At 33.5% G+C, this 23,315-nt stretch overlaps 1 protein-coding gene across 2 annotated transcripts in view; it reads left to right on the top strand.

Annotated features, from left to right (window-relative positions):
- The first annotated feature begins 2,528 nt into the window (after nucleotides 1–2,528).
- The window catches only part of LOC114330255 (UDP-glycosyltransferase UGT5-like), a 31,228-nt gene continuing 10,441 nt past the window's right edge, over nucleotides 2,529–23,315 (top strand). Inside the window, exons 1-3 of one of the 2 annotated variants that reach the window (XM_028279580.2) lie at nucleotides 2,537–2,850; nucleotides 16,570–16,803; nucleotides 22,295–22,858. In XM_028279580.2, coding sequence (XP_028135381.2) covers nucleotides 2,589–2,850; nucleotides 16,570–16,803; nucleotides 22,295–22,858 — 1,060 coding nt within the window. In that variant the 5' untranslated portion in view covers nucleotides 2,537–2,588. Of the gene's footprint in view, nucleotides 2,851–16,569; nucleotides 16,804–22,294; nucleotides 22,859–23,315 lie in introns of both variants that reach the window. The other variant, XM_050649550.1, reaches the window with a different exon arrangement.

The following is a 23,315-nucleotide window of genomic DNA, read 5'->3' as shown; positions in this document are numbered from 1 at the left end:
ATGAGTTAGGGACGGCTAGCCGAAAAGTCAGATAAATGGCTCGAATCATTCATTTTTTGAGAAGTCTGTTATGCGCAAGAATCACTTAACGCTCGGATTGATCAAATTCTTTTAAAAACCATGAATAAAATTTAGTCTGTATTATCTGATAGATTTTTTTTTATTTCACAGATACAAATAGTTAAAAAATCTATATCTATAAATGTGGGTCGGCACTGCCGACCCTGCCGACCCTGCCGACCCTGACCGGCCGCCACTGGGTTGCACAACCTTGATATTCTACGTTTCCCTATGCTTCTTTTTCCTTGGATCTATCCCTGCATAATGAGTTGGAGTAAGTTATATCTCTCTCCACGTGTAATATGTCCGAGGTATTCCGATTTTCTGGTTTTGATGGTGTTTAAGATTTCCATTTCTTTATTTATCTTTCTCAGAACCTCTTTGTTTGTGACGTGTTCTGTCCATATTGGTCTCCTCGTTTGCCATTGGTTCCGTTTATGAGGAGATTCTCGTTATCTCTTTGCATTTTAGATATTCTCATAAATTTTGTCTTCTTGATGTTTATTGTTAGACCGTATTTTTGGCTATATACACCGCTACTCTGTTCACCAGTCTCTGAAGATCTTCAATAATTTCGGTTAAGATGATAAATCAGTTCACTGAGAAGTTCAATGGAACTGTATAATTTTTTTATGGAATTGTCCACATAATGTAAAGATTAAAAAATGTAACCTCTATTATTGATTGACATTTTTGAAGTTATACTTCTTTAGGCGCGATAGAGAGTGAATTTTTATTATTCTGCGCGCATGCGCACAGTGTCAGTATGTTATTCGTTGCCAAATATTTTAAGTTATATATGTATCAGTCCAAAAAAGGTGTGGAAAAAGTATATTAGTGTTTTTAGTAAATATATTTATTATCATTTTTGTGTCTTTGGATTTGTCTTCCTCAGGAGTAAAATAATACGTATTATTAAAACATTTTTATATTTAATACTTCACTTCGATTATTTGTTACCGTGATTTGTCTTAATTTCCGAGAAACCGTAAAATTAATGCCTTTGTAGCGTCATTGGTACTAGTCTAAGAGCTAGAGCCGAAAAATCCGCGTCATAAGTAATATGGAGTTTGGCATGTGAAATGTGTCTATTGTATATTGATAATTATGGCCTCTTTCAGGCTGACACCTCAGTGGATACAGGAAGTAGCAATAAGGGATGAAAGGGGAAAGTTAGTGTAGTCTTTAAAGGTTTTCTCCTCCTATTTTGTTAAAGCTCCATCAATTTGCATGAAAATTAGTGACTAGTTAGAGCATACCCCAAGAAATAAAAATGATTTGGTGCCAACTTGCACTTTTACCCTGGGGGTGGATACCATCCCTTCTCGGGGGTGAAAACAATTTTATTAAAAATAACCCCACAAATCGATAGAGGGACAAATTATAAGTAAAATTTGTATCATGTTATTAAAATAAATCAATACTTTTTGAGCTATTAAAGATCAAAGATTTGTCTGCTTAAGAGCACATGCGTGAAGTTACGGATGATAAAAAGAACATATTAATTAATTGTATGTTACTAAAATATTATTTTTATATTATTTCGATATTATAAATTTAGCAAAAGTGTATTCGAATATGTCAAATGTGCCCATTATTGGACACCCCCAGTTTCTGGACATATTCAGTATATATTGATAGAAAAAATTCAATCAAATATCAAAATAATATAAAAATAATATTTTACTAACATACAATTAATTAATATGTTCTTTTTATCATCCGTAACTTCACGCAGATGCTCTTAAATAGACAAATCTTTGATCTTTAATAACTCAAAAAGTATTGATTTATTTTAATAACATGATATAACAAATTTTACGTAAAATTTGTCCCTCTATCGATTTGTGGGGTTATTTTTAATAAAATTGTTTTCACCGGCGGGAAGGGGTGGTATGGTATTCACCACCAGGGTAAAAGTGCAAGTTGGCACCAAATCAGTTTTATTTTTTGAGGTACGCTCTAACTTGTCACCAATTTTCATGCAAATCGATGGAGGTTTAACAAAATAGGAGGTGAAAACCTTTAATGACTGCACTAACTTTCCCCTTTCATCCCTTATTGCTACTTCCTGTATCCACTGAGGTATGAGCCTGAAAGGGGTCATAATTGTTAATATACAATGGACACATTTCACAAGAAAAACTCCATATTATTTATGACGATGATTTTTCGGCTCTAGCTCTCCGTCTATACAGCATTCGACTAGTGATCGAGAGGTCCCGGGTTCAAATGTGGACAATTGTTTTCTTTTTTTTTAATTTTTGGATTTTTAAAAAGTGGTAAGTATTAAAATTAGTTTAATAAAATAGAAATAAACTGTTTAAAGTATTTTATTTGGTTGAAATCAGATAATAGAAGTGTAACTTCTTACGTGCGTACAAAGTACACACACACATTCTTTTTTATTTTTGATACACCGAAATATTACCTATGAGTTTAATATTCAAAATACACTATAACCGATAACTTATCTCTCATCAAACCAACTTTATAAATTAAGTTCAATTTATATCCTGCCGATATTCATGATGTTGACATTACCGTCTCGTTTTGTTCTCATATTAATTTTTTGTTTGTGGTGTACAACTCCAACAAAATGCGCCAAAATCATAGGAGTATTTCCTGTGTTCGGCAGAAGTCATCACATCTTGGCCATTGCTTTGATGAGGGGATTGGCAGATGCTGGGCATGATGTAACTATAGTTTGCTCCTATGAAGATAACTACTCCCCAAAACGTGGATCTTATAGAACTGTTATTTTGGAGGGATTTGCCGAGGAATTTGCAAGTAAGTTTTCAATTTATAATTTGAAAATTTCTGTGTCTTCTTCTTCTTTTATATAAGCAATTTTGCTTGTTTATTGGCGGGTGGTCTCTATGGAAGATTGTCACTCCATCTCTTCTGTCTACGGTCTCTACTTCTTCTACCACTTGGTGATTTATCCCTTGCTATTGTGTCTGCCATTCTACTGATGTGATTGTTCCATGGTTTTTTCTATTAAGTGTCCACTCGGTTATACCCTGAACATTTCATTTTTTCCTAATATCGTCACTCCTTATTCGGTCTCTCAGTGTAGGTATTTCCTATAATTTCTTATATTTCTAGCACTTTATGTGTTTTGACTGTGTCTGGTCTTGTTTCAGATACGTACGTTATTATTCATCTTATCTAGACTGGCCTTACAAATTCTTGATTTCATCTCACAGTTAATCTAACGGTTACGCCATATTATACCGGGTGTCCACTTATATTTTCCCCCATTTTAACTGCCTATAACTTCTAAACGGTTCAAGATAGAAATATGCGGTTTTCGCTGAAATGTTTTATTTTAGTAAAAGTTTTGTCTGAATGGATTGAATTTTTTTATATCGCTTTCAAATACGAAATAAAAAATTGCGAATTTTTGAAAAAAACTTTGTTGACTTTTTTTTAATGGAACACCCAGTAGATTTTTTTGTAAATTGAAACAAAAGTCATTCACCTATCCAGCGACATAAAGTTTTTAAAAATCGGTTGTCAAATCACTGAGTAATTAATTTTTAAAATGAGAGGTGCAACGTGGATATCCCATACCTAAATAACATAACTGAGCAAAATGATATTATGTTAAGTGATTTCCACATTGCATCTCTCATTTTAAAAATTAATTGCTCAGTCATTTGGCAACCGATTTTAAAAGATTTTATATCGCTGGATAGGTAAATGACCGTTTTTTCAAGACACAAAAAAATATACTGGGTGTTTTAATAAAGAAAGTCAACAACGTTTTTTTTTTTCAAAAATCCGCCATTTTTTATTTAAAAGCGATATAAAAAATGGTCATTTACCTAAAAACTTGAAGAAACGGTCATTTATCTATCCAGCGATATAAATTTTTTTAAAATCAGTTGTCAAGTGACTGAGCAATTAATTTTTAAAATGAGAGATGCAATGTGGAAATCACATAACTTGCTTAGTTATGTTATTTAGGTATAGTATTTTTACTACAAAAACGTTATTACGTAGGTCAAAATTTTTGACGTAAGAGAACTGTCAAAACATTAGAATGTGACTTTTCTTTATTGCCATGTTTATAATAAACATGGCAATAATGAAAAGTCACATTCTAATGTTTTGACAGTTCTCTTACGTCAAAAATGTTGACCTACGTAATAACGTTTTTGTAGTAAAAATACTATATGTGATATCCACGTTGCACCTCTCATTTTAAAAATTAATTACTCAGTGATTTGACAACCGATTTTGAAAAACTTTATATCGCTGGATAGGTGAATGACCTTTCTTTCAATTTACGAAAAAATATACTGGGTGTTCCATTAAAAAAAAGTCAACAAAGTTTTTTTCAAAAATCCGCCATTTTTATTTCGTATTTGAAAGCGATATAAAAAATTCCATCCATTCAGACAAAACTTTTACTAAAATAAAACATTTCAGTGGAAACCGCATATTTCTATCTTGAGCCGTTTAGAAGTTATAGGCAGTTAAAATGGGGGAAAATATAAGTGGACACCCGGTACCTATTTACTAGCGTAGGGCACAGTGAATCTCCCTGTGTTATTCCATTGCCTTTATCTATACGCTTTGTAAGTTGTTCATCTATTCTGGCTTACATCTTATTTTTTTGGTGGACGTTTTCAATTGTTTCTATAATATCTAGAGAAATCTCATCTACATCTTTAATTCTTACTCTGTCAAATGCCTTTTTTAAGTCAATTAGATATAGGAATGTGGGTCGATGGTATTCCAATACCGTTGTATGACGAATATTGCATCTGTAAACGTTCTCCCTGTACATAAATATTCTTGCTCATAAGCTAAATTTATAAGCTGATTTACACTTTCGTGCAAAATTTTATTTGGAATGTTCAGGCTACGATTTAGCAAATTGATCCTCTTGTAATTTTTGGTTGTTTCTTATTGCTCCTCAACAATTGTTATTATAAATAGTTGTCTAGAATGAAAAACTATGTATATGCAATTACATCTCTGTAATTGAAAAAAAATTCTGCTATTTTTTCACAAATTACGGATACCTACCCAACATAATTTTTGTTTAATACAAAAATATAATAGATCTCCCGTTCCAATAAAAAATGATAAACATGTTTTCACAAAATAATCTACTGAACATTGAAGGGTTAATAACCGTTTTTCTGCTAAAATTTGGATACAGATTACACATTTTAAAGTACAAGACCTTTAGTCCGTTCTCTAACGGTCAAATATTGCAAATTGTAAAATTGTAAAATATTGTAAATTTTAAAGAACCGCTTAGATTGACATGAAATTTGTCACACACATAACTAACAAGTCAAAGAAAAAAAGTGATATTGTGCCGATATGTGCTTTTGTCCTGGGGGTGGTTTTCAGCCCCTCTTGGGGCTGAAAAAATATTCGTCCAAAGTAAGTCAGGAAATGGATAAACCGGCTAATTTTAAGTAACCTTTTTTCTATAGAGTTTTTTCACCAAGTCAATACTTTTTGAGTTATTTGACAGTGAATATGTTCATTTTTTCAACAAAATAACCACGCTTTTAGACGGTTTTCCGCAAATAACTCAAATAGTAAGTATTTTGTCGAAAAAACATTCTTAGCAAAAATATAGCCTGTAAAAAATTTAAAAAAAATGGTGTATATATCACGTCTCTACACCTAGTAGAAGCAGAGTTATAGCGAATGAAAAATAGGTTCACATTCGTCAAATTTCAAATGGATAACTTTAACGTGAAATAACCAAAAATGAAGCACATTTCATGGAAAACTCATTACGACTTATTTAAAGTGTTTAAAAAAAGCTTCATTTTTGTTTTATAAAAAAAAATTCTAGCATCAATAGTAAACAAGTTACGCTCAAAATAAAGTTAGTACCTTTTGGTTTTGGTAAAAAAATCAAGAAAATCACCCCCTAATTAGTATCTTAAATTATCTTAATCGTTACGACTTCACAAGTTTCTTGACTCGTGTATGTATTGTTTATATGATCTGTAAGTTTTATCGGTTCAAAGTCCTTATTATTGAAAGGGCTGTAGTTAAAAGGGGTTGAACGAGTTACTGATCACGAATGTATGCAAATTTAGAAACACCAAATTTTAATCAATTTTTGTCTAAGAGAAAAACAAAAAAATACATGATATTCAAAAAAGCAATGCTGACTTTTTTGTTTTTCGAGATTTTTGGTATCTCTAACAATTATTAAGTTATTTTGAAAAAAAAAATATTTTTCAAAATTAAAATTTTTAAAAATTTTACTTTAAAACCAAATTTTTTCAAACATAAGCACTTTGAATCCATGAAACTTACAGATCATATTTATAAAAACAATATAAGTAAAATAATTTGTGGAGCGGTAACGAGTATTTTCATTTAAGTTGCTAATTAGGGGGTGGTCTTCCCGATTTTTTTTGTCAAAACAAAAGGGACCAACTTTATTTTGAGCGTAACTTGCTTAAATTTAAAGCTAGAAACTTTTTGTAAAAACAGAAATAAATCTTTTTATAAATACTTTAAAAAAGTCATACTGGGTTTTCCCCAAAAAGTGCTTAATTTTTGGATATTTCACGTCGAAATATTCTATTTGAAATTTGGTGAATATGAATCTATTTTTCATTGGCTATAACTCTGGTTCTACGAGATTCAGAGACCTAACGCGTACACCATTTTTTTTTACTTTTTTTATAGGCTATATTTTTACTAAGAACGTTTTTTTCGACAAAATACTTACTTTTTGAGTTATTTGTGAAAAACCGTCTAAAAATGTGGTTATTTTGTTGAAAAATGAACATATTCACTCGCAAATAACTCGAAAAGTGTTGACTTGGCGAAAAAGATCTATAGAACAAAAGTTACTAATAATTAGTTAGTTTACCCATTTCTGGACTTATTTTGGACATATATTTTTTCACCCCCACGAGGGGCTGAAAGTCACCCCCAGGGCAAAACCACACATCGGCACAATATCACGTTTTTTCTTTTACATATAAGCTATAATTATGCCAAATTTCATGTCAATCCAAGCGGTTCTTTAAAATTTAGAGCAAAAACCGTGAAAGAATGTACTACTTGAGAATTAATAAAATCATACTAGACAAAAAATAATAGCATGTGATTAGTCTTGCAGTCACATGCTAGCCTCTCTAGTAATGTCATTGTAAATTGTGAGGAAAACAAAAAACAGGTCAACAAACTGTCGTAATAAACTGAAAATAACGATACGAAAACTGTCAAAGTTGAATGAAATACTTTTATATCAGAGTTCTCTGAAAAAGCCGTTTCGTTGAGACAGAAAAAGTAGTACTGCAATAATTTTTGTCACGTAGTTGCAAGAACTATATTCCGAAGTTAATTCTGAGAAAATTTGGATAAAAATAACTAATAATTTGGAATTTAAAATTTGATTGATTTTTTGACAAGGTAGTGGTGTCAGAATTTGAATTGCTGCCAGCTTTTGAAAGTCAGGTATTTTAATAAAATCCTTTATAAATTATAATTTTAATAGCCTAAATTAAAACACTTTAATAAAATAATTATAAAAAAAAATTAAATAAATAAAGCAAACTAGTTTTAAAAATGGGGGACACGTCTGGGGGTGATAAGCCCCCAGATTTAAATTTAGTCGGAAAAAATGATAACTTTGATGTTCCAATGACTACAGATACGAGTTATATAGGCAATCTAAGTAATAATAATTTAAGAAATAACAAAAAACAAATACTTGTGAATGATAAAAAAGAAAGTATAAATTTAAATAACATCCCATGTAGATATGATATTTATGATAAAGGTCCGTTTGAAGTCTATATAGAATCCAATAATGAAAATTTAAATATCGGGAAATATAACTATTTGACCATAGCTAGAGAAATCTATGATCTAAAATTAAATGAAATCTTTAAAACTCATAAAAAGGGGATAAATAAAATCAGAGTGGAATTTAAAAACAGAAAAGCGGCAAATGATTTTTTGGACTCAAATACGTTAAAAGATAAAGGATATGACTTGTTCATCCCTAATAAGAATGTAACCTGTAAAGGTATTGTGAAATTCATCAATAGAGGTTTCACAGAGGATACCCTGTTGAAATACTCAGAACCCAATACAAAAAATTGTAAAACTATTCATGTCAAACGTTTTAATAGAAGAATTAAGCAAAAAATGGATGAGATATCTCAACAGGGCAGCCAAAGTGAGGAGGTAGTTACACTTCTCCCAACTGGAACTGTTTGTTATACCTTTACAGGGACTACTTTACCGAGGGGAGTATTGATCTGCGGTATAGAACATAGAGTCTTGCCATATATAATGCCAGTTATACAGTGTTATAACTGCTTAAATTACGGACACACCAAAAATCTGTGCAAAACAAAAAATAGTAAATGCATTAACTGTACTAAAATACATGAACCAAATGAAACGTGTGTTATGAAATGTGTTCACTGTAATAGTATTGAGCATAATAGCACAAGCCATCAATGTCCCGAATTTACGAGACAAAAAAAATTAGAGATGATGTCTTTAGAAAATCTATCTTTTTTTGAGGCTTCTGAAAAAATTCCAAAAACAAAAAACAATAATTTCATTAACCATCCGAGTGATTTCCCTGCCTTTCAAGGCACTAAAAACCTGGAACCACAAAGTATCCCATTAAACTCTAGACGAACGACACACGTCAGTAATCAACAAAAATCCAGCACTTATAGTGTCACACTTAAAGGAAATAAAAGGCGAGCACAAGATAATGGGACATATGATAAAGATCTACACAACGAAAATATATTAAACCCCAATGGTAGGTTGCCATCCACTTCCTCCATGGCATACAGTACCCCAAATTCCCCAAATATTAATAAAACCAATAAACAAACCTCTGAAAACGTTTTCAGAGAAAGCTCTCAGTCCCTTCAAGATATTATGAATATGGCTAGTAAATTAAATAATTTAGACAGAGAACATGTTCTCAATTTTATTGCACAAATTTGTAATTTTAAAAGCACAGGCTCACATACGTTTGACACAGGCTATTTAGATATTAACTCATCACCCACATCATTTTATGGATCAAAATAGAAATAAAAAATTCCAAATGCAAGGCTGTCTCACTCTCATGCAGTGGAGCATTAGAAGTATTAAACCAAATTTTGATAATTTAAAAACCTTTATTAAAGAACTTAAACCAGATGTAATCTTATTAAATGAAACATGGACAAATAACACGTATATATTTAATATAAAAAACTATTTTATATACAGGAAGATATATATGATGGATATGGTGGCATTATGATCCTAATTAAAGATAGTTTTGAACACACTAGTATACGAGTGAGCAACTCTGACAGAACATCAAATATGCAGGTGATAGGTATAAACTTACCAAAATTTGACCTAAATATAATTAATATCTACAACCCTTCAGGTCAGCAAATAAAACAATCAACATGGAATAAAATTAAAAAAGATTTTCACAAACCTTATATAATCATGGGAGACTTAAATGCACATGATCAGGTATGGGGATGTGCTGGTAACAACCATAATGGAAAAATAATAATGGAATTCGTTGATGAAGAACAATTAGTTATAATATAATGAATGATGGTACCTCCACCAGAATGGTACAACCAGGGCAGAATCCATCAGCAGTTGATCTTACCATAGTAACTCAAGATTTAGCATCTAAGTGTCATTGGTGGGTACACCCAGACACTGGACAAAGTGACCATTTCCCAACTATATGTGAAATTAACCAAACACAATCCTCAAATGGAGGCAGCACATTAGGTACCAGAAGAAACTTCAAAAAAGCAAATTGGCGAAAATACATGGGCACTATAGAAACTAAGCTGTCTGATCGACATGGCGTGGATTATAATGAATGGCATAATATTGTCAACTCTAGTGGAGAAGATAATATCCCTTACATAACAGTTAGAAATAAAACTAAGGGGGCACCATGGTGGGACAACAAATGCGATGAGTTAATAAAAAATAGACGAAAAGCAATCAAAACATATGTAGATAATCAAACCGTGGAAAATTACATAAACTGTAATAGAATTAAAGCTTTCGTTAAAAAACAATTACAAATTAAAAAAAAAAGTCTAGTTTTAGACGATTTTGTGGATCACTTACGAGGGAAACTCCAGTTAAAAAAATTTGGAACACAATTAAAAAATTTAAAACTCATTTTCTAATAGCCATGTAACTTTTCCCAATAACGAAACCTCAATAAAAATTAATTCTAAATAATTTAACTTCATGCAATGTAGATCCCTGGTTTAAACTTCTGAGCCCTAGCAATGAAGCTGTTGAGCAAATAACCTACACTGAGTATACTAATATAATATACTCAAAAACAGATAAGGCCACTGGTATGGATAAGGTATCTTATTCTATGTTAAAAAACATACCCACAATAGCAGAATCCCATTTGATAAAAATTTTCAATAATATATTAAAAACAAGTGAGATACCATGGCAGTGGAAACAAACACTAATTTTACCTTTCCTAAAATCTAATAAATGTCCAAACAGTCCAGAAAGTTACCGACCAATTGCCTTAACGTCATGTGTAGGTAAAATTCTAGAAAACATAATTAAAAATAGAATAGAATGGTTCGTAGAGCATAATAGTGTTTTACCTAGCTACCAGCTGGGCTTTCGCAAAGAAACTGGATGTAGTAATGCTCATGTAGCGCTTTCCCACATAGTACTTAATGCTTTTACTGAGAGGAAAGCGGTTTTAACGGTCTTCCTTGATCTAAAAGCTGCTTATGATAATATAGATATTTACCTTTTATGTAGAAAAATGGTGGATTTAAAAATACCATATACATATAATAACCTAATTTTTGAATTCTTAAATAACAGAAATATCTATATCCGAGATAGGGAATACCAAATAATTGGACCCAACATCACTGATAAAGGGCTGGTTCAGGGATCGCCCCTGAGCCCACTACTATTCAACATATATACCAAAGCGCTACATGACATTATTCCATCTAATTTCAGGCTAATTCAATATGCAGATGATCTAGCCCTCATAACAGTTGGTGAAGATATAAATAGTCTTATAAGATTAACTAATATATGTCTTACTCACATAACTCAATGGTTAACAGAAAATAAACTACCCTTGTCCCATGGTAAATCCTCTGCAGTAATCTTTAACAAAAAGAAAAACATCACCAATATTATTCCGTTAAAAATAGAGGGAGAGATAATTCCTATTAGAGAATCAATTAAATATTTAGGGATAATATTCAATAATCGACTTAACTGGATTGAAAATATTAAACGTATCGAAACACAAGCTCAAAAAGGTTTGAATATAATGAGGGCAATATGTGGAACCTGGTGGGGAGCAAACCCCCATATACTCTCATTAATTTATAAAGGAATCGTAAGACCCCATTTGGATTATTCATGTGCAATATTAAAACCCTGTAGTAAGTCCCCACTCTTAATATTAGGTAAAATTCAGTTTAAAGCTTTACGAATCATCACGGGCTGTATGAGATAATGTTTTGTTAGCAGAAAGTGGAGAAATTTCATTAGATGCAAGAAGAAAAATACTTTGCTCTAAGTTCTATCTGAAAATCCTAGCTGATCTGAAAAATCCACTAAACGACATCCTGTCAGAGTTGGGAACCAAAGTAAATTATAAAATAGGAATTTGGAAATCACAAGAGCCACCATATCTGATTGAAATCAAAAATAATTTTGACAAATACTTTATTTATCTATATAAAGAGAACATTAAATCCTGCTTTCAGATCGAACTGAATTATCTTACGGGAACATTTCAAACAATTTTCTCAACCCACAAAAAAATGGAAACCTATACTCATCAGGAATTTCTTAATGAATTTTCAGCTTCTTATGGAAATTATACATGGGTATTTACGGATGGTTCTTTAGATCCCGAGTCGAGGACAGTAGGTTTTGGGGTACACATACCTTCAATCAATTATAACTATGCATCCAGATTACATGAGCACACTCAAATATGCACTGCAGAAATTATTGCAATTAACAAGGCAGTATCTGTTTGTATAGAAAAAAATATTAAAGAAGCAATAATTTTTTCAGATGCAAAAATTACATAACACCACCTGGGGGACAAACAACCATATTGTAAACCTAACTAAAAGACTCATTATTGAGTCAATGGAAGCAGGATTTAATATAATCTTAGCTTTGATTCCAGGCCATACTGGAGTAAAGAGGAATACAGAGGCTGATAAATTGGCAAATATAAGCAAGACTTTAAATGTTCCTGCAGACATTAAAACAGATAAATTTGACTTTTTGCCTTTTATTAAACAAAAAATTGTAAATGAGTTTAAAGTTAAATGGATAAAGCAGTTTAAAACTAAAGGGAAATGGTATCAACAATGCCAAAGTGATTTTTCTATAAACCCTTGGTTCCACAAATTCACATTTGTGGATCGAAAGCACTTGACATCAATTATTAGAATGCGAACGGGCCATTGTCACACACCAGACCATTTGTTTAAAATTAATTGTAGTGATACTCCTTTTTGTGAATGTGGACAAATAGGAAGTATAACTCATATGTTACTTGAATGCCCAATTAACAAAACAAATCAATTTGACCTGTATCAGGAACTTGTTAATATAGGAAGTCCAACCCCCATTTCAATACAAAATCTCCTACATAATATTAATGACCAAACTTTAAGAAAGATCAATCAATTTTTAACAATATTTCAAATTAAAATATAAAATAAAAATAGTTATTTGAAAATCATATCACAGTGAATACAAAGAAGGGAATATGGAAAAATCCAGACCCTTTGAAAAGAGGATTCCCTTCCAGTTAGTATAAATACGAGGACTGGCCAAGTACCTAAGAGGTGGAGGCCATGAAACTACAAGAAGAAGAAAACAAAAAATCTCATGATAATGACATATTAAGTGTTTTGATACAATATCTACTTTTCACTCAATACACTCACTTTTTATCTCCATTTTTTTTTTCTCACCATCTATCAATTTTTGGACACAATACTCCAGGGAAATAATCAAAAAAAGACTTTGTTTGGGACTCTGAATAATCCAGGTATCTAACAAGTTTTTAAGTTATTCTTAACCTATAGGAGGAAAGCCTACCTGTTGCCTGCCAAGAGTTCGGAGCTGTTTATTAATTATTAACAATTTAGTCAAAAAAACTCGATTTTTCCGATTTTTTTCACCCAACAATCTTAACAATAGTTAAGTCCTATGTTTGGTCTCTACTTTTGTATGGTGCAGAAGTGTGCACACTACATATATCGTCCCTGAACAGAATTAAAGCATTGGAAATGTGAATTCATAGACGGATGCTGAAGATACCCTCTACAGTAAGAAAAATTAATGAGGCAGTACTAAGAAGAGTCAACAAAGATAGAGCACTGCTAAAGACTGGTAAACACTGGAAAATGTCTTATCTGGGACATATCGTCATCATCAACCCGTATGCATCCACTGCTGGACATAGGTCTCCCTCAGATGCAGAACATGCTTCAGATGGTCGGCCCATCTGGTTGGTGGGCGTCCTCTGCTCCGTAGTGCTTCTTCTCGTAGCCTCCACTCGACTCGACAATACGTTTTGTCCATCGGTTGTCTGACAACCTGATCACGTCTCCTACCCAATTCCACTTTCTTCTTTCTTCTTCTTCTTTTGCCCTTTAATTCGTCCAATTTTGAACATAGGCTTCCCCCAGTTTCCTCCATTCGCTTCTGTTTAATGCTTTCTGTTTCCAGTGCGTTCCTCCTATCTTTTTAATGTCGTCTCCCCATCTCATCTGGGATCGTCCTCTTGCTCTCTTTCCTGTCCATGGTCTCCATTGTTGTATCGTGCTATTCCACCTATTGTCCGTTTGTCTAGCGTTATAACCTGCGAAGCTCCATTTTAGCCTGGCTATATGTTGGCCTGCGTCTTTGACTTTTGTTCTATTTCTGACCCAGTTGTTTTGATTTTTGTCTGTCAATTTTACTCCTAACGTTGCTCTCTCCATGGCTCTTTGTGTCTTCATTATTTTATCCATGTTTGCCTTTGTCAAGGTCCATGTTTGGCATGCGTATGTGAGAATTGGGCAGTCAAACACTCTTGTTTTTAAGTATTGTTGTATTTTTTATTCTTTAGGACCCATTTTAATTTTCCAAATCCTGCCCAGGCCAATCTGACCCTCCTTTTTACCTCCGCTGTTTGGTTTTCCTTATTTATTTTTATCATCTGTCCCAAATATATATAGTCATTAACCGCTTCTATTGTGGTGTCGTTTAGTATTACGTTTCTAGTGTCTTGTGTGTTTGTCATGGTTTTTGTTTTGGCAAAATTCATTTTTAGACCTATTTGTTCGGATTCATTTGCTAGTTCGGTTAGCATGGTTTGTAGTTCTTGAAAACTTGATTCCACTTTAGCGACGTGATTTTTTCGACGGCGTCTGTTGTTTTTGTTCTACGGCGTATTTCTTCGTTTGGGATTCGGTCTCTCAGGAAGACACCCAACATCTGGTGCTCTATAGCCCTTTAAGTTACGCGAATCTTGTTCACTACCTTTTTTGTGAGTGTTAATGTTTTGGCTACATAAGTGAGTACCGGCAATACACAGTGGTCAAAGATTTTCCGTTTCAGGGATAATATGTCGGCGAACATAGTGGAAGCGGTTTCCGCTTACGGTCAAACCGCGCGGACCCGCTTTTAAACGTTTTGAAAATGAATGCACGTCTTTAAATCTACACGAACATAGTCAAAGCAGGTTCGCGCGGGCCTAAATAAATATGCGGGTTCGCTTATTTCTAACTTACATCCTAGAGAGCGCGGAATACCCCCATGTATCGTTCTCTAAAAAACACGTCCAGGGATATTCCGGGTCGGAAGAGGGGGTGGTTTTAGTTGGTAGGCGGCCGGTCATGGGGGCACGCGGGACGCATGGACCATACTCTGGTCTGTGGGCCCTAGCGTGTTCTCCTCTCCTGTCCGAGTCCAACAGTACTAGGGACACCTTCCCTAGTCTGCTAAGAGCGTTCCACCTCAATCCAAAAAAAAAGGTTCGCGCGGGCCAACCGCTTTAACCCGCCTGACCGCTTTTACTCGAATGATAATTTAGTTTTTTCCGCGCGGTTTTAATGTTTTAATGTTTGTACAGTGAGTAAGGAGGCATTAATTGCTGCCGTTTTTGAAAGATCCCCTATTTGGGACACGAGGGAGAACGATATTTCACTTTCTTTCATTATCTTATTTTAAGTTTTGAAATATGTAGATGATGATATTCTCCATAAATTATTTTTTCGCGATTAAGAAAATGTATTCGCGAGCTCAAGCGAGGGTGCTGCCGCTTATTTGGAACTAGAGGAATTGGGATGAAAATATAAACCAATCATCCGTTAACCGATGTATGAATGTCGTTTGAAAGTTTGTCGGATATGTTTATTTAATAAATAATTTATTTATATTAATTAGTTACATCAATAACAATATTAATTATAGAAAAATACGATATCCCAATTACACCGGCCATTTTCATGCAACTGCACTGCCACCTATAGTCGATTGAGTTCGCGAATACCATCTTTTTTTCTTTTCAGTTTAGTCAAAACAGAATCAAAACCAATCATATCGTCATTAGGAGACTAAATTTTGCTATAAGTTATAGACGCAACTGACAAATTTGAACTATTTCTCTCGCTTTTACCCATCTTCACTGTGTTACCATTCCCGCGCGCGACAACCGCTCAGATTCGCGCGGTTTGCCCGTAAGCGGAAACCGCTTCCACTATGTGTGGCGCTTATGGGTAAGTCCGATTTAAATACATAATTCAGTTCATACACTGGGACATATAGTGAGGGGAAATCGATATAGAATACAACTGATCCTTAACGAAAAGGCAAAATAAAAGGCCGTAGAAGTATAGGAAGAAAACAAGTTTCTTGGTTAAAAAACATTCGTGAATGGACTTAGGTACTAAATTCAGGATAATTATTATTTCATGTTAAAGAAGATCGAGAAGCCGTCGCAATGGTGGTCGCCAACGTCTGCAAATTCTCATATGGCAGGTGAAGAAGAAGATTGACGTTTTATCAATACTACTAGTTTCTTCTTCTTCTTCTTCTTAGCCTTCTATCGTCCACGTTTGGACATAGGCCTCTCCCAACTCCTTCCATCGGTCTCTATCTTGAGCAACATATTTCCAATTTGTTCCGACTACTCTTTTAATATCATCAGCCCACCTCATCTGTGGTCCTCCTCTCGGTCGTTTACTTTGGTAAGGTCTCCAATGTTGTATTGTTGCATTCCAACGTTGGTCTTTTTGTCTAGCAGTGTGGCCTGCGAAGCTCCATTTAAGTTTGGCAACTTTTGTTGTTATGTCCTCGACTTTTGTTTATGATCTTACCCAGTCGTTTTTCTTTTTATCTAACAGTCGTATACCTAACATTGCTCTTTCCATTGCTCTTTCTACTAATTTACTGACAAATTATAGATTAATCTTTTTGTTCTAGATGAAGCTATCAATTTATTCGACTTGCAGGACTTTAACAATGTATTCCAAGAGGCTGTATTTGAAGACTATATGTATGGTATTACCGAGAAAGTATTTAAAGATCCAGGTGTAAACAAACTTATACAAGATAAAGAGACATTTGATGCGATAATTATTGAACAATTTTCTAACGATGCCCTGAAAGCACTAGCATACATATTTAAATCTCATCTAATAGCATACAATTCATTTGGTAAGTGTATGTAATAATTGAATTCCTTTTCTAGTCCTTCTCCATTTTTTCGATCACAAAGTACTCCGCTCATTCGATTCGAGTTAAACCAACCACTAACCAGTGACGTGTATCATGTAATCAATTTCTCGATCTAATGTTTCATTTTTTCACACTCTTTAGTCCGCAGTCTTAATCTATCGCAAGTGAGTCAAGTCTTTTGATGACTTTTTCCTTGGTGTAGCAATGCTGAATAATCTTTTCATACCATCGAGTGTTTCCTCTTCATTACCATCAAGTCTTCCCCGGACGACGAGGTCCAGCATTCTCCCCATCGTTTTGGGGGTCTACCCTGTAATCTTTTACCTACTGGGTTATTCATGTTTGTGCTTTTAAAAACGAGTCTGCTGTCCTCCATTCTTTTTATGTCTGTTCCAGTATTTTGTTTTCTGTCTGATCCAACTTTATATGTCTTATATTCCACAATTTTGTCTGATGTCCTCACTTCTTATTCTGTCACGTAGAGCTTTGCCTTGTATACTTCTTAGTTTAGTGTTCTTATTTCAACTGTTCTCATCATTTGTAACGTTCTATTTGTGTCTGGTCTTGTTTCTGTCGCATATGTTATAATACGTCTTATTGTTGTTTTATATATTATGTTGACTTTGCTTTCAGTATTTAGATATTTATTATTCCATGCGATTTCTTTCAGGCACCCTGAGATTCTAGCAGCTTTCATTGTTTGTTGTCTAACCTCTTTTGAGAGGTTTCCATAACTTGTTATTTCCGCACCAAGATATTTGAACTGATTCAACTGTTCCACAGTTTTGGAGTCAATGTCCAATTTGCATCTTATCGATTCTTTGGAAATTACTAGATACTTAGTCTTCTCGGTGTTGATGAGCCTACTAGCATGATCTTTCATGCCAAAAGGAAGAAAAAGAGGAAGAAGAAAAAGAAGAGTGTTTGCAACTATCCATAAAGCTTTGCAGACGATTTTTCTTAGCAGTAGCTATAGCACAATTTACTTCCCTCCTTTGCTATCTTGTATGTGTCTTTATCGGCCTCTCTTTTAGACCTGTTATAAGATTTTATTGGTTTAGTCTTTTTCTTCTCCCAAGCTTCTTTTGCACTTCATCGTTTCACCACCCATATTCTTTGTCCCTAGTAGGCCATTTACCAGTTCTACACACAACCAAACTTGTATGGGATCACCTGATATTTTTTATTATTTTAAGCGAATTAAAGCTAAATTTAATTTTCTTTAATTACATCCAGTGGCGGTTTCTCCATAAGTGCACATGTGCACGTAAACCCCCAAAATTATTTTCACACCAACATTCATATATGTAATATTTATCATTCTATAAATAACATTTTAATCTAACTATACAGTAATTGAAATTCGAAATAACAGATCCAAGGAGTTTATAAGTAGCTAATAGGTAACATTTAATTATTTTTATTCTATTTCAAAGGAGAAAGTTCACGGATGCGAGGCCTTAGACAGAACCCCGCGTTCACCGCTCTCACAGTGGTTCCTATACCAATGACTTTTCATACGACGAAATACAACTCACCACCCACCCCGCTACCCGCTATAGCCCACAAGTTTAGATGGCCACAGGATCACAAGTTGGATGTGATCTTATGGCATGATCTTTGGTGTTTTCAACGTGCACGGCACACGTATGTTTAAATTTTGCTTTCATGAAGTTCGAATTTCGGAACTATATTAAGAATTGAAGGATTTGTGGACGTAAATGTTAGCGTGGAATATTTAAAATCAATTAAATTTACTTCATTATATTTAGAAGAAAAATTAAAAATGCCGAAACCAAAATTGTTAATTAAGAATGTACCAAAGTGCAAACGTCGGGATAATAAATGATTATTTAAAATGGAGATTTGTGTAAAAACTTACAAATTGTGTAGGTGCACATATTTGGAGAAGAGGAAGCATAATGAATAAAATAGAAGATACGATTTTAACTATCCAGTTAGAATTTCAGATTGGAATTCTCCAATTATGTACTTGTTACGATGCCAGTGACAACTGCAGAAACATAACGATGTCTCTCTGCATTGAAACGTATCAAAACTTTCCTAATGCTGGTCACTCACTTACGGATATCGAAGAGGCCATGGCACGCAGGCTAGGACTGAAGGCCCTTATTTGAGTAGTTAAGTTAATGAACTGCAGTTGGGACGCCACACACATGCAGTTTTGTGATCGAGCGTGCCAACGCCCTTACGAAAACTGCGTGTATGTGGTGATTTTGGCTTCAATTAACCGCCTGTCAGTCGCTCGGCCTCTTCGATATCCGTAAGTGAGTGGCCAGCATTAGAATAGCTATGGGCCAGGATCGATTAACAGCACTCGCAATGTTTTTAATAAAAAAAATGATTCAAGGAATTCCAAATTTTACTGAATTTGTTTGTGAATAATTTATCTAAAAAATAACAGGCGACGGACTTTCGTTACAAAACTTGCTTGTAACATTTAAACACTAAATTATAATTTTACGTCAATAAAATATATTATTTATTGTAATTTTTAATAAGGTCCTTTGATTTTTACAATTTGAAGACACTCAAAAACCTTTACCTACGGAAATAGAGTCTCAAGGTCTTTTTATATGTTAACATTATGTGTGCACCCCCAATATTTTACACCAGGCGCCGCCACTGATTACATCTCTTCAGAGTCTAATTACAGGTTATAGAACCAAATCAACATACCTGCGAGCCATTAAAGTTGGTTGAATGAAACTTAAAGGATTTTTTACCTATCATAATTCCTCCCCAGAACATGACCTCTTTTATATATCGCATCCTCAGTAATATAAGGGCCTAACTCAAAATTTGTGTAAACTGTGATTTTAAATGATAATATGGGCACAAAATGAAATTCTCTACCGGTTAGCGCTGACAGAGATAAAAAGAACATTAAATGGTTCAGTAACTATATTTGTGCCTCTCTCTTACTCTCCTGACCGCCTCTTGTTTCATGTCTTTCCATGACGAATCGGTAACATGTCTTTCCATGACGAATATCCTGGTGAGTTTGTGTTTTAACATTTTGTATTATAAAGAACAGTTTTTAGTTAAGCCGTTATATTATACAAAATATAATAAATAAATGGGTGTAATTTATAATGAATCGCTATTTTTCATAAACAGTGACAGAGCATTCATAATATAAGGGATCAAACTTAAACAGTTCCTTATTTCTGTTATATTTTTTTGTAATATATGGGACTAACTTGAAAGTATATTTTTCATTACATGTAATTAATGTAATTCATTTATATTATTATTTTTTCTACGAGCGTGCAAAAATGTCTACTTTCGCGCACGCATTTTTGTTTAGAAAGTTTTACTTTTCCGCACGCGTGTTAATTTAGATATGTCAATACGGCCTTAAAGTAATTATAATACATGCAATAAACTAATATTTAGATATTATTTACTAATTTATTTCAAATATATCTTACTGTGTTCATGTTTTAATGAAATTAACGCGATTATTTCATTCATAGGAGATTCTGACCAATAGAAAGCTACAGAAATCTGAATTAAATCGATAATTTTTGATAATCTCCCGTCGTTAAGTATATTACGTCAGATGCCCTTCGTTGCTACGACAAAATACATTCAGTGACATTAATGAAATTAATGTTTTAAAAATTATAAAAGTGATTACTTTCAATCGTCAAATATTTATAAAAACTGTGTGTTTAATGGTACTTACAAAAATAAATTACAATAAAATTTTGGTTTTGAACAGTTTTATTCATGAAATAATCGCAACAAGTTGCACTCGACCTCTAAAATTAATATAGAATTTTTGCTCTCGTGACACTTTGACATAATTTAAATTAAAATAATTAATTTGACATAATAAATTAAAACTGTCAAAGTGTCACTCGGGAAAAATTCAATAATTTCAGAGCTCTTGTGCAATTACTACTGAGAATTCGATGAAATAAAATAATTTTGACATAATATTCGAAAGTCAAATCAGTAGACAATAACAGTGGTTTTGAATCGTCGTCATGGAAACCAAGATCGTCGTCACGCTAACCAATTATGCTGAAACTTTGGTTGTGACAACCTTGTCAAAGAATTAATTTGTGTATGTATTTTCGTATATAATATCACAAGAGAGAAAATTTTGCCGGCAATATTTTCGACTGGTATAAAAGTTTGTTGCCTGGCAATTTTCGCGAATTAAATTTTGACTTAAATCACGAGACGTCAGTCGAGTGATTTTGTCAAAATTTCATAAGCGAAAATTACCAAAAGGCAACGAACTTGAATGAAACCAGGAGGAAATTTTGCCGGTAAATAATTTTCTCTCGAATGATATTCGACAAGACTATTTCACGAGACAATTAATTCACCATATCAACGAAATATAATCTTTATTTATTTGTTATTACCAAACACTTTCGTGACGGACCTGTCATAATTTTGTCGCTGAGAAATCACGTCGCTAAGGAGTTTTGTCAGTAGGAAACGATGCGTTGCTATGACGTTTTATCAGTTAAAAACAGTCGAGTGAAATAGTCATATTAATTAAATTAATTGATTAAGATTTGGTCATTTTTTAAAGACTCGTAGAAAAAATATTGTTCCTAACGCTTGCAGAAAGTCTTTTTTCCGCACTCGACTGCTTGCCGAACTCCCGCTTCGCATCGTTCGGCAAACTGCAGTCACGTGCGGAAAAGTATGACTTTCTGCACTTGTTAGGAAAATAACTATTTTATCACGGCTATTTACTGTCTAATTATCAAGTAAGAAATCTGCCAAATTTCACATTTATAACTTAAATAATAAGCAAGTTATTTGAAAAAATAGCTGTAATATTGGAAACTAGAATCTTTAAACTAGATTTCCCAACAATCTGCTTTTTTGAATTGTGCCTCTATATTACTGAGGGTGCGATATGTGAACAAATCTGCCAGTTTCCGTTCCTGCTTGTCTTCCTCGGCCTCTAAGTACACGAATTTGTTAATCATCTGATTTTACATTTTCTACTTTCGTTTGAAAATAGCACGCTTTTCCAATTTCCAATGTTCCAGTTTTGGTGTTGAAGGCACCAATTTACGTGATCAATCTTGTGCTGCCTGGTTAACTCGAGATTACATAAATTTGTCCTGCTATATAGTCCTTGGACACGGCAACTATTCTTCTTATTGTTTCAATTGAATTACTTACACCTATAGCTTCCAAAAGCTGCAGATTTTAAATACATGATGATTACATATAAGTTGGGTTGAGTATATTTACTAGTACTTCTTCCTCCGTCTCTTCCACAACTTTGCTGTATTCTCCTCAACTCTGTCAGCACTCTACTGTTAAAGAGTTTTGCTAAATCTTGATCATTTAAACTCTTATCCTTTAACCTCTTGGTTAATATCTATTAGCTGTCTTCTTCTCCACAGAGCAAAATCTGTCTGTTTTCTATATTACAGATGTTTATGTTTAATATACATTGTTATTTTAGGTTCTTTCAATTTTGTAAACAGATTGGTAGGGAATCCAACAATAATATCCTATACTCCTCAGTTAATATCAACCTTTAGAAGACCAATGTGCCTGCAAGACAGGATTTATAATACCATTCTATATACTGTTGAAGAAATTATGAACCATTTCTTGTTTTTACCCACACAGGACAAACTAATTCACAAATATTTTCCCGATTCTCCCAGTGTATATGACTTGACCAAAAACGTTTCATTGGTACTAGTAAACTCTCATGAAACAATGTGGCAAGCTGTACCTTTAGTGCCCAACGTTATATCCATTGGAGGTTTCCACGTTAAGCCTCCAAAAAAACTACCAGAAGATCTTCAAGCGTTCTTGGATAGTGCCAAGGAAGGTGTCATATTCTTCAGTATGGGTTCAAATTTAAAAAGCAAAGATTTACCAAAGGATAAGATGAATGTATTAATAAAAGTATTTGGAAGTTTAAAACAGAAAGTTTTGTGGAAGTTGGAAAGTGATGTTGAGGGACTGCCTTCAAATATAAGAACTGGTAAATGGCTGCCACAGATGGACATATTGGGTAAGTAAATTAGGTAAGTAATTATCTATATTAGGAGAATAAGTAAATTTAAGGCAAAATATATTTTTCATAGTAAAAGGCATATTTATTTAAAAAAAAATCCTTAACAAGACTACAAATATCACAAAATAACGTTTTCGCTCCCCAAAAAGGGCATCATCAGTGTTACAAGCCTAACATGCTGAACCTCCCAAAAATACAAAGGGTAAAAACCTTTAAAAGTAGATGGATTCGACCGTTACTTATGGAAGTTCATTCTATCTAACAATAAAACACTGAAAACGTTTGTTTTCTATACTTCCACAAAATTTATTATAACTATGTGACTACAGCTGTTTCGACAAAGTGCCTTTCTCAAGTGATTTAGTTTACTATACTATGTGTTTGCCTTTTTAAAGTCTTTAACTGAAGAGGTTAATGAGTGGGGAGCTTTTTGTCTCGAGTTGGTCATTCAGAA

The sequence above is a fragment of the Diabrotica virgifera genome, chromosome 4 (genome assembly GCF_917563875.1).
Source record: "Diabrotica virgifera virgifera chromosome 4, PGI_DIABVI_V3a".
In the NCBI taxonomy this organism is placed as follows: domain Eukaryota; kingdom Metazoa; phylum Arthropoda; class Insecta; order Coleoptera; family Chrysomelidae; genus Diabrotica; species Diabrotica virgifera.
The sequence above is the reverse complement of the archived record's forward strand: the minus strand, read 5'-3'. Positions and strand labels throughout refer to the sequence as shown.